At 42.8% G+C, this 12,141-nt stretch overlaps 3 protein-coding genes across 3 annotated transcripts in view; 2 read left to right on the top strand and 1 right to left on the bottom strand.

Annotated features, from left to right (window-relative positions):
• The window catches only part of LOC111224922 (round spermatid basic protein 1-like protein), a gene marked incomplete at its 3' end in the record, with an annotated part of 30,391 nt that extends 27,195 nt beyond the window's left edge, over window positions 1–3,196 (top strand). Inside the window, exons 7-9 of the mRNA XM_022749619.1 lie at window positions 1,638–1,808; window positions 1,946–2,054; window positions 2,978–3,196. Of these exons, the coding sequence (XP_022605340.1) occupies window positions 1,638–1,808; window positions 1,946–2,054; window positions 2,978–3,196 (499 nt within the window). The remainder of the gene's footprint in view (window positions 1–1,637; window positions 1,809–1,945; window positions 2,055–2,977) is intronic.
• A 114-nt stretch (window positions 3,197–3,310) lies between these two features.
• Window positions 3,311–7,893, top strand: LOC111225057 (putative protein TPRXL). The gene has a single exon (XM_022749817.1). It carries the CDS (start codon window positions 3,770–3,772, stop codon window positions 5,048–5,050), a length of 1,281 nt encoding a protein of 426 aa, XP_022605538.1. The 5' UTR covers window positions 3,311–3,769; the 3' UTR covers window positions 5,051–7,893.
• Window positions 7,894–9,590: 1,697 nt separating this feature from the next.
• LOC111224838 (transmembrane protein 60-like) lies at window positions 9,591–11,976 on the bottom strand. Its single transcript, XM_022749513.1, has 3 exons — window positions 11,816–11,976; window positions 11,374–11,501; window positions 9,591–11,234 (listed from the first exon to the last, which is right to left on the bottom strand). Exons 2-3 carry the CDS (start codon window positions 11,455–11,457, stop codon window positions 10,917–10,919), a joined length of 402 nt encoding a protein of 133 aa, XP_022605234.1. The 5' UTR covers window positions 11,458–11,501; window positions 11,816–11,976; the 3' UTR covers window positions 9,591–10,916.
• Between the last annotated feature and the right edge of the window lie 165 nt (window positions 11,977–12,141).

Genomic DNA, 12,141 nt, shown 5'->3' with positions numbered 1-12,141 from the left:
TTGGTGGTGCAGACATTTGCGTACCCGCTGTACATACTGACAAACATGCCAGAACAATGGGACCTCACATATAAAGGATAGTTAAAGAGTTACATGAGATGATAGACTTTGAATATCACTATAGATGTGCACGTTCAGCACTCCTCCCTCTACACCCTCTTCTTTTCACAGTTTCACTTACCAGCTTTTCTGGTTTTACATTCATTACTGTCAGCCTGCAGCTCAGACACACTGAGCTGTGCATGTGTGTGTGCGTGTTTTGTGTGTGTGTGGTGTGTGTGTGTGTGTGTGTGTGTTTTAATCTTCCCCTCCACTCTCTAATATTTTCCTCTGCTTCTTTCTTCCTCTTCCATCAGCTCCTGCCTCTCCTCTTATCTCTGAATGAATGAATACACAATTCAGTGTTCAGCACGGGTAGTCTCGCTGCTGTTCTGTCTCTGTATGTGTGTGTCTGTGTTACGCTCATGTAGGGATCTCTCACAGACTGTGTGTGTGTGTGTTTATACTCTTGTTTGAATCTGACTGCAGCTCCAGTGTGAGTCACTGATCCAGTAGTGAGCTGACTGCAGTACTTCCATTGTTTGGCAACACAGCTCATTTTTATGCTTTTACTCGTTAGCCTCTCAGTCTGTGCGCACAAAGCCAAGAGTGTACGTGTGTGTTTGTGTTTGAGCATTGATGTGTGTTTATTCCATTTTACTTTCCATTATTTATTCTAAATGCAACCTCTCCCTGATGATTACTGATTTTATTTTGATTTTTCATTCTAATTTTCTCGCTACCAGTATTTTGTGTTTTGAATCTAAATGAACACTTTATTGATCATGCAAGGAAAGTGATTTTACCACCAGCGAGCATGAAAAAGTAAAGAAATTGTGGAGGAAATGAAGGATAAAGATATTGGCCTAAAGTGAGGAAAAGCTCAGGTGTAGTTAATGATATCTACAGACAAGAAATGTGACTTTACAAAGTGCTGTGGGCATTCTTTTTGAATTCCTCTTCCAATTTTAAAGTGTCTATCAGAGTTTCTCAGATTCTCAGATCACGTCTTCAGTTTGAATTTTGATTTTCCATACCAACAGTCCAAAATATGTCCTCAAATTACAGTGTGCAAAAGATTTCCAATAAGTGACCGACATTTACATAAAACACAGAAAAGATGCTAATTTACACATTTAAGAAATGGCGACCAGAAAATGTTCGACTTTTGCACTCGATACAGGACTCAATCAATCCACTGTAAAAATAGTTGCTAATTAATTTTTTGATGATCAAAAATGAAACACACTCAGTTAAGATTGATAAAATACTAGAGTAGATCCTGAATACACTGCAAGGATGTTTCATAATGTCCACATGAATTCACCCTCCCAACATCCTCTCTGCTCCTCGTGTCGCACTGAGGATGACAACAACACCAGCAGTCTGTCTGGTGCTTTTGCTTTGCACAGCAGACAGGAAACAAATAAAAGAAACAAATAGAACTAGAAGAATGAGCAGCCCACACACCTTTAGTCATTTTTCTACTTTAGACACCAGAGACGCAGAGGCAGGGGGGAAATCTTCATGAAACTGTGTGAGCACTTGTGTGTGTCTTCCATTTCTCTGACGGAGTGATCATTCCTGTCCTTCTGTAGCTCCACCAACGAGGTGAAGAACCTGCTGCAGTCGCTGCCCAGGACCAGCGAGCCCAGAGAGATGCTGTTTGAGGATCGGACTCGGGCCCACGCTGATCACATCGGTCAGGGTTTCGAACGTCAGACCACGGCGGCCGTTGGGGTGCTAAAGGCCGTATGCTCCGGAGAAGGGTAGGCAGTGAAGCAACACATGGTCACACTTTGGATGTCAGACCGTTGGGTGCACGTACACTGTAGATGGCTGATTGTTTAGAAGCAACACACGCTGTCCTCACTGACTGACATCATACAATCTCCCTTGTTTTCAGCTCGGAGCCTCCTCGTGTAACCAAAGACGTAGTGTGTTTCCATGCCGGTGATTTCCCTTATGTAGTTCAGAGGCTGCAGTTGGACTTACATGAACCCCCGCTGTCTCAGGTGTTACATTACACACACACACACACACACACACACACACACACACACAGAAGGCATGTCAATAGGCACTGCTCACTTATTAGATTTAGCCCAGTATAATCATCCTTTTAACATCCCCAAATTAGACACACAATTATCCCACAGTGTAACCCTAACATAACACTTAATACCCAACACCAGGTGAAGGGGAACATTAACGTAAACTGATGTTGTTTGCTGGCACCTGGTGGAGTGAAAATGAACTGCAGTGTTATTTCACTAATTTATTATTTGCAATTAATCTTAGGTTAAGTTCCCATGTAGACCTGTGTAGCTGATTCCACACAGTGACACCGTGACACTGCAGGTTGCTTTCGAACACAGCCCATCTCCTCAAAATGAAGTATGACACAAGGAGCACGTCACATGTCGGTGTAACGCTACAGCATCAGTGATGAGAAACCGTGTTCATCTTTTAAAAATCCCTATGTTGTTTTTCCAGCTGTATAGCTCATCTTCATTCTCTTCTTATAAATATAAGGTGTTGCTAGCGATACATAAATAAATGTAAGGTACCAGTTCACTGCTTGGCTGAGAAAAAATTCTGATTTTCACATTGCATATTGTTTAATCTTACATTATGTTCAAATTAATGAATTGCTTAATTGAATGTAACAATAGAGCTTTTTGAGTTTAAAGTAGGGATTCAGGGTTTTTTTTAACAATGAAACTTATCTATTCTCCTCCTCTCTATTCTTAAGACGGATTTACTGAACTGACTAAAGGTTTTAAAAAATGAGAAAACTTTAAATTCTTCTTATATTGATATCGAGCTTCAGAGTCAGTTCTTAAAATAGATGTTAGTGTCAAAAGATGGGTGTTTTATTCTGGACTGCACCTCTTTATTTCCTCCATCTAAACCCTCGTGTCCTCCTTGTCTCCAGTGTGTGCAGTGGGTGGATGATGCCAAACTAAACCAGCTGCGTCGCGAGGGCATCCGTTACGCTCGCATCCGCCTTTGCCACGAGGACATCTACTTCATCCCCCGCAACGTGGTCCACCAGTTCAAGACTGTATCTGCCGTCTGCAGCCTGGCATGGCACGTCCGCTTAAGGCAGTACCACCAAGGAGAGGCAGACGAGGAGGAGGAGGAGGAGGCGGAGGAGGAGGAGGAGGAGGAGGAGGAAGGAGATGTGAAGGAAGAGCAGAAGGAGAAGATAGTTGAGTCGAAGGAGAAGGAGACAGAAACCACAGAGTTGGGGGTAAAAGAAGAAGAAGAGGAGAGGAGGAGAGAAAAGAAGTGTGAGAAAGGTGCAAAGGAGAGGATAAAAGAGGAGAATGAGGAGGCAGATGTGGCAGAAAACAGAACGTTGCCAGCTGTCAAAAAGGAGGAACGGGATCATCATCGTCCTCACTCTCATCCTCAGCATCCACCTCTGTTGCCTCAGCCTGCTCGCTCAGTGGACTCAAACGTGGGCGGTGCCAGAGACAAAGAGGAGGAGACTGAGAGGTTAAAAGGAGGAGCAAAACTCAAACCGCAGGATTCACCTGCTGCTAAGGTGAAGACAGAACCTCCAGCTCCTCCTCTTTGCAAAAATAAATCACCTTCGCCTCTCCCTCTGTCCCCTCCTGCCTCTCGTCATCCTCCTCATCAGGACACAAAACCCAAAGTATCATCAAAGCCCCATCATCATCATCATCACCACCACCACCACCACCATCACTCAGACAACAGAATGACGTCTTCCAGTACAGCATCCTCCTCCTCCTCTTCCTCTACTTCTCATTCAGATCCCAAATCACCTCGTTCTCCATCTTTTTCTAAGTCTTCCTCCTCCTCCTCTGCGCCTTCAGCTGGTTCCACTGATACTCCTCCTTTGCGCTCCTCTTTTGCTGCTCCCAGTCCGTCTTCTTCTACCTCCTCTTCTGTTCCTGGTCTGTCCACATCTTCCTCCACGTCAGCCTCCGCTACATCTTCCCTGAGTAGTCCCAAGCCTAAAGTGGACTCGCATCTCTCCACACTCCCTCCTTCCACCATCTCGTCGTCTTACCAGCCGCCTCCCTCCTCTCAGTCAGACCAAGCGAAGGACAGAGACTCACTACGTCCGAAGGCAGACGCTGATTCAGACACACGGACACAAGTGCAGTCAGAGGTTCGAGCATCACAGGGCTCACCTGCTGTGGGTGTACACACACACACCTCCCAAGCTGACGCACGGACACACACAGTAGCTGACACACGGACACAAACGCTCCCAGAGAAATGGACTCACAGTTCGGACTCCAGGACGTCGGCGGATCCACAGATACGTGCGACCCAGGACTCCGGGAGGCAAGGAATTTACATGCAGCAATACACACCGCAGCATCTCCCACCTCCTCCTCACCTCCCTCAGATGCTTCCCCCTTCCTACTCCCCTCTCCTGCCACACTCCCACCTCCCTCATAGACCTCCAATCCTCCCCCCAAATCAGCTGTCCAATCCCTCCCTCCCTGCACAGCCACAGACTCTTAACTCTTATCTGAGTCAGAAACCACCTCCCCATTCGGTTCACATGAGCCAGCTTCACCTGCATCCTCCACACCAACCAAACATCACCACCCAGTCTCAACCGTATTACCAGCCTCCCCTGATCCCCTCCCCGCCTCATCCAAACACTCCTCTCACCAGCTCCCAGTCTCTTCCTCCTCACCTTTCTCACCATCACCAGTTCGCCAAGACCTTCTACCCTCCTCAGCACCCCCACTTCCCCTCTCACCCCTTCCTCCCCCCTCAGTCTTTCCTCTCTCAGCCACCAGGCTCTTACCCGCTACAACCGCAATACCAAACCTCAGCACCAGCGCAGGTTCAGCTCTCTCTGTCACAGCCTTTCCCCCATCCCCCTCCTCCTCCTTCCTCCTCGCAGACCCTGCCTCCCCTTCCTCCTCCTCTTCCCCCTCCTCTCCCCCCTCAGCCTTGCCCCTCTGTCCTCTCCCCGCCCCCAAAGCATGAAGAGGAGCGGAGACAGATTTTATAGTAGTTTTTGTACATAATGATGCTGTTTTTAAATGACTGTATATGTACAAGGTTTTATTTTGGTTGTGCTGTTGTAAAACAATGTAAAAAGGAAATAACGGGGAGGACAGTGAAGTGTATCGGTATGGACACAGATTCGTAGTTTATAAAGCAGAGTTGGACTTTATTTACCCCACACCTCTTGACTGGACTGGTTTAGACTGTCCTGATGCTTTGGTTGTGCTCTGGTTCAGAAATATTAAGCAGTTGTTGCATGTACTGGTAGTTTTGGCCTTTAGTGAAGTATGGGCACGCCAAAATCTGACACTGAAGAAGAGATTTTCCAGGTTCAAGTCTGCCAAACTGCTGTCGTTCTTTTGAAGTGAGCATAGCCCTTTTGAATATCAGAATATCTGTGAGCCGTCAGAGGTAGGAAGTGTCAGATTTGTGACAGATATTTATATAAAAAAGGTCATGACGACGACCTTTTTGTGAAACTTGCAGCTAATGCTTCCAGTTTGTGGCTTTTTTTCTAGTATATTCTTTGTGCCCAAGACTGTTTCTGGAATAATGATGGGTCAAACTGATATTATACAATACACAAATGTATTGATGTGATATCACTACATTTCCTCAACTATATTGTATCGATACATCTTAATCAATACAGTATATTGCAGTAATTTTCCCTAATATTGTATTTTGAGCAATAATGCTCCGCAATAAGCTGCTGAATATAAACCTGCATTTCCCAGTTATTGATGTGGTGACAAGTATCAGTATTTTTATTCAAATTTCAAAGTGATTGATACACAGCCAGTAATGTCCTGTTGAATCATGTTCATTGAGTCAGCCTCCGTGAGGAGTGATTAAATGTAATTAACAGGTATCTTAAATGATTCTTCTAATCAGTTGCAGTGTCTTATTGCCCAAGAAGAATATTAGTGCAATTAAATGAAAAGAATGCCCCGTTTAAAATAGGACTGAGTAGGGTAAGCTACAGGCTACAGCCAGTAGCACTGTAGTCAATTACATCATAAGAAGAGTTGCAATTTGAAGTATTGAAATGATCTTGTACCCGTAGCCCTCAACACCAGTGGCAGAGCTCTCAGTGTAATTTCGCTGTGTTTTTCAGTGTCTGTTGGATGTCTACCAGGGTCTCCTAATTTTGGAAACTGAGCACTTGCTGGTCAGCCAGGGAAGAATTCAACCCAGCCAAGGCTGTTACACAGAAAGGCCTTGAGAGTCTCAGGAAAAACTATTCAGGACACATCCACGAATACATTGGTCTCCTGAGGAAAAAAAACCTCAAAATCTTAATCACTGGCTAAAACCTGATCCATTGATTTTACTGGAGTTCTAAGTAATCTTTCAGGGTCATTGAAATATTGTTCAATCTGCAACATTATATTAGCACCTATGCAGCTACATCAAGAGCTTGCCATGAGGTAGAGCAATATCATACAGATTCAGTATGTGAAGACTTCCCAAATGTGACTCAGTACGGCACTTTGTAACACAAATACATCAGCTGCAGTTTAACGACAGTTGATATTATTGAAAACACATTGGGTCATGTCAGCTTATTAACAATTTCAGGTTCTTCCAGGATTATTGTTTTAATACATTCAGGCCTCAGCAATTCTATGATAGAACTTTTTATTCTGTGTGGACACTTTGAAAACAGATGGTACACTGTTGAGAGTTTCATTCTCAAAGCACTGTTTATCTATTTACCTGAAGTCCAGTTTCTCTACAGTGTGGAGCATCCTGTCTATAAAAATGTTTTATTTATCAACCAGGGACTGAAGTGAACTCCTGTGTTTAAAACTACAATAAATTATTGAAATTCTGTTTTAGCAACAGCTATGAAGACTGTATGTTTTTTCCAAGTATCTGATTTTAGGATTGAACTCTTCTGTCTCAGTGCTCATCCCACAGTTGTGGAACTTTTGTTGTTGAGAGAAACTTGATTTTTTCTTTTTTTTTTGTTATTGATGTCTTGATTTGACTTAATCGCTATTGGAGTACAGCCCATCTGCTAATGTAGCCCACATCATTTCCCCAGTGCCTGTCCTTAACTGTGAACTACTAAATGGTCCAGAGCCATATAGAGAAGGAGTTCTGCCCTTTCGTGGAAGTTTTTAGGAGTCCAAGTTTTAAGTTTTCACTGGAAAATGAAAATGAAGCCTTAAATTGGTCCCTAAAGCCGCTGAAAACTCTCCAAATATCTGCGGTTTAAGTTGGGATGGTTCAGTGGAATGATATCCTGAAAGCAGGGTTGTGTTTTTCATGATTAGTCTGACCACAAGCCGTAGCTTCAGCTCTCTTGGTCAGTTTGCCTCATAGGACTGAATTTCAGAGACAGAACTCTTCACTGTGTGGCTCTGGAGAGAGCTAGGTGATTAAGCACTTGATGCCAGTTGCAAGGCGCTCTGCAGCTCTTTTTATGCTTTGGGGTTTCAGATGTTACAAAAACATGACAGGAACTTATATATTTTTTGTACAAATGTGACAAAAATTAAGGTTGAAAACAAAAAAAGTCTTCAGGGGCTAGTGATGTTTTCACAGAATTTATTTATCTCAAGGTTTTGGTTTGGTCTTTTTTTCTATTTTGTTTCTGTGATTTTTAACTGTCAGCACTGTAGTGTACATAAGAAGTTTTGTAAAGAGGAAAAAACTTGTAGTGTGGTTTCTACTTTAAATATGAGCCGAGCTAATAAAAGGTTCAATGTATGAAACTATTGGGGTAAGAATTGATGCTTATTGCTCTGTTTAAGAGCATCTATGTTTAAAAATGTGTACTTTCAAGAATTAAATTGTTCGTGTATTCTTGAAATTTAGACATTTACAATGACATTAAATAACGAGTCATTTTATGTATGGATTATGTCATTTTGTGGCTTTTTATGCCCTTATGTGAGAGAGAGGGGATGACATGCAGCAAAGGGCCACGTGTCGGATTCAAACCCGGGCCGCTGCCAATGGTACGCACTCCACCAGGCGAGCCACTGAGGCGCCCCAATGTATAGATTATGGATATGGGGAACGGGGACAGAACCCAAAATGGTTAAGAAAAAAAAGGTCAACATTTTGACCACTAGGAGCACTATGGAGCAGTGTTTTTTCAAGTGGGTCCCTTTTTGTTGAGATAAAATATAGACTATAGCAGCTTTAAGATGTAAGATTTATATCACATTGATATTAGATGTACTTGGATTCACCACTTTACTGCCTGCCTTATGACAGAAGCAGCTTTGTTTGTAAATGTGGTGAGTTAAAGACCAGAGACACCTGTATGACTTTAAAGGCACCAAAAGGCCATTCCCCCCAGTTATTTCTAATTCTAAGAGACTACACCTCTGATGTATACCTGCCTGTGTTTTCTCTCTCTGTGTTTCTGTTATGCAAGCCGCCCACTCACTGCAGTCTGCAACAATGAACTCAGCAGTTTCACCAGGCGAGATGTGAGCAGACAACACATATACGCCACAATGCAGTAGCCCCATAATACGGGGCTGGTGTGTGTCAGGTCAAATACAACTCAAAACAGCCTTTTTCCCCTCATTTCATCCTTTCAGCTCTCTCTCACACACACACACACACACACACACACACACACACACACACACACACACACACACACACACACACACACACACACACACGCACATACACACAGCGGGAATGCCAGAGGAGCTCAGCTGACCTTTAAAGGGTGGGAGTGGGAGTGAGGAAGGAAGTTGGAGCAGGGACAAAGAAAGGGTTTTTGGAGGGAATACTCGGAAAAACCTCATTGAACCGCGTGAATGTGGCGCGCACACAGACTGTACAGTCTTTGAGCGTACACTGCTCATTGCTTGGGGTTTGATTGTCAATTGCAATGGTACAAATTACCAAGAAACAGCACTCAACATCAGGTAAGCTGTGAAATTAACATCAGGTTGAGTACTTTTCATACCCCTAAAACACTTGGCAGATCTTTGCATCCACCCCGTTTCTACTGTCTCTACTCAACTCTTTCTGAGGATGGCCGATGATAAAGGTGTGGTGTCTGACACAAGCTGTTTCCACTTTGGAAACTGGCTCGAGACTGCATCCCCTTAAAAGCCTTCAGTAAGTGTGCCCAGTACTGTGCTTTTTATAAATGAGTTCTCCCCATAATTTCAGTTCCTCTAGCGGACATTTTCCGGCTGCTGTTAATGGTGGTGTCAGTGCAGCTTGGACTTGGAACAGAGATTGCAAACTGGAAGCACTGATCTCACACAGTTACGCATGTGAACATTAAAGTTCTGTAAAGTCATAAACGACATGTTACAATATTTAAAGAGAGAGAACAGACAAAGGACTTCAGTGTGCTCTGTTTGCATGTCAGTGGAGCTGAAGTGGTTCACAGCTCATTTCAGGTCATGTCCCAGAGGGATTTTCCCAAACCCCAATTTTTGTTTTGCATCGTGATGTGACTAATGCGATCCTTGTGTACATGGAAATACTTGCATATGAATTTGCACTGTTACAACGACTGCTAAAATGACCATTTACCAGACAAACGCACCACAGTGTTCATGTAAATCGAGTCATTTATTGTTCAAACACATGCATGCCATCTCATTTTCATGTCAACATAGTGCAAAGTAATGCGAAGAATGTATCGGAAATACTAATGAACAATCACATGGCACAAAAACCAATTTCAGTCACGCACAGTGTCAGCTGTACCATGAAGTTGAGCTGTGAATCAATGATCAGCTTCGCACATTTTAAACTGCTGGTAGAAAATATTCAGATGAGCTGTGTCGGTTTGACAATTAACACTGTAATAATAAAACTTAACATACAGTAGGAACATGATCTTCATCTCTTAACACAAGTCATTTGCAATAGATTTTCCATATCAATCCGAATGTAAATCACAGAGTACATTTAAAGTTAAGGGTTTTATGACCTTGGACCTTGCACCTAATAACAACTTCATATTTATTTTCATGGGACACATGATTTCAACGGTACAAAAGAGATATTATACAAGGCAGAGGGGGGGGGTAGCCCGTAGGTAAAAAGAACATCACAAGTTGTTCCAAGAGCCTTTTTGTCCTGAGCAATTTCTTAAATGATCTGTTATTTATTCCTTTGTGTGTAAGTAGCCAAACAAGCTGTTCTCATCAACACTTTGAAAGTTAATTTATAATTTGTAAAATCAACCAACAACCCTCCACAGCTCAGGAATGAAAAGACAAAGTGTCCGTGCGTAAATACAGCCAAACAATATCTGCATTTAACAAAATTTACACTCCATGATTTGGTACCAAGAGTGATAGTTATGTTATGCAGCTTAAATAAAGGAAGTGCAGTTACAATTCACCAAATACTATTCACTTCCCTCTCTGTGTGGCGTTCCTTACAAGAGCAGCTGTGCTAGCTCATGTACAATAAAGATAAACACTAGAAAACATTAGAGGAAATTCATGTTTCTTCCAGTGTCGGTTTCACAGTAGTCTTAAATATATGCAGTTTTTTCTTTGTAAAGAAAACAGAACCATTGTTGAGCTGTTTTGGACTTTTTTTCTTTAAATCCTACAATTGGATTTACAGGCAGCTCTTCTTTGACACAGGCAGCAGAGTCCCAGCTCTGCTAAAATCCTCACAGCATATTTCACTGAGATCCGAGTACATGATTTCTATTTTTACACAAAGTCTATTATTCTAAAGATCCAAGGTATCAGATGATGACTTGATTCCTTCTTGAGGCCCTGTCCTCTCTGGAAACAATTAGACTAAAGCAAAGGCTCCAATTTCACAAAGCAATGGTCATACAAACATATTTTATATTATGTCTTTTGTTGGTGTAATGATTTGTGACAAGGTTTGAAAGAGCACTCTGATCACTCTCAGGCCTCTCTCCTCTCAGGAAAGATATTCAGCCCCAGCTCCACCAGCGCTCCCAGCAACATGGTCCACAGCGGTATGCACACAAACGTCAGCTTTACATCAGCCAGCTTCTCCAGCTTGGCACACAGTGTCAGGCAGAAGCCCAGCTTGAGCAGCATGGCCGTCAAGTACCAGGCACGTAGACGCAGATCTGGGGAGCCGTTCCGTGGGTCGTACCCAGGCTTGCAACGGCCAGCCATCTTAATGGCAAGCATGAGGATGAGGATGCCATCAAAGACCCAAACTGGGAGGAAGATGAGGAACCAGTTCCACTGCACCTGGAAGGAAGAAATAGAGAGGATGGTGTAAGTCACAGAGTAAATGCTTTTATCCACAACTTCTATCTATTTGATGTGTTCATTTCTATTATTTCTATTTACTCAAATTGGTGGCTAATGGGATAATAAAAACCCTTACCTTTCCATCCAGTTTCAGTACTAGCATGATGAGGAAAACCAGGGTGAAGACCCAGGTCAACAAAACCCTCTGAGCCAGAGACATCTCACTGACTGGGGACACAGATCAGAGGAGGAAACAAACAGAGACTGTACGTACATGGGACAGACACAAAGAGACACAAATTATGATCAATATTTGGTAAATGGAGATATTCAGCAAGAACACCCACATAAAAGAATACACAGCAGCGTTGGTATCGCTGCTAACAGCTATTTTAAACCCGGTAGTGTTAAAAAAAAAGTCAAACAAAATGTCACTAACACAAGCTGGACTAAATTTTAAAGGTATTCTTTCATTCATCGTTAGTTAGCAGGAATTACAATAGCAGCTAACTTTAGCTTTTATAGCCGAATAGCATAAGGCTAATCGTTTGGTGTTTTATTTAGAACGTCTGACTTACTTCAGTATATTTCTAGATCGGTGAGCGGCATTTTCTTCTCTCTGTAGGCTACACGCTGATACTCGCTTAACGTTTTTGATAATAAGTCACATAATTATCTACGGACGAGTCTGTTAAAGGATAACAGACGGAGAAATTTTAGGTCCGTTATCTGTGTTGCGTCCCGCCCATCACGGAAGCCAATTGGTGCTCGTTTCGTTACGTCACCTATTTTTAATGTCTGTCATTCGTGGGTCTAACCGTAAAGTTTGTGCAAAAGCGCAAACTCGGTGAAAGTTTTTTTCATGTAGTGAATTATAATGTCCACTAGAGGTGAGTAAAGTTCT

This window comes from Seriola dumerili, unplaced genomic scaffold (assembly GCF_002260705.1).
Source record: "Seriola dumerili isolate Sdu_G_001 unplaced genomic scaffold, Sdu_1.0 BDQW01000138.1, whole genome shotgun sequence".
In the NCBI taxonomy this organism is placed as follows: Eukaryota; Metazoa; Chordata; class Actinopteri; order Carangiformes; family Carangidae; genus Seriola; species Seriola dumerili.
The sequence above is the reverse complement of the archived record's forward strand: the minus strand, read 5'-3'. Positions and strand labels throughout refer to the sequence as shown.

Bases quoted from the DNA above. Each gene is read 5' to 3' on its own strand.
- LOC111225057 (XM_022749817.1), top strand. From the start codon at position 3,770: ATGACGTCTTCCAGTACAGCATCCTCCTCCTCCTCTTCCTCTACTTCT.
- LOC111224838 (XM_022749513.1), bottom strand. From the start codon at position 11,457: ATGTCTCTGGCTCAGAGGGTTTTGTTGACCTGGGTCTTCACCCTGGTT. The intron at 11,235-11,373 runs GTAAGGGTTTTT...TCTTCCTTCCAG, and splicing joins TACTGAAACTGGATGGAAAG to GTGCAGTGGAACTGGTTCCT.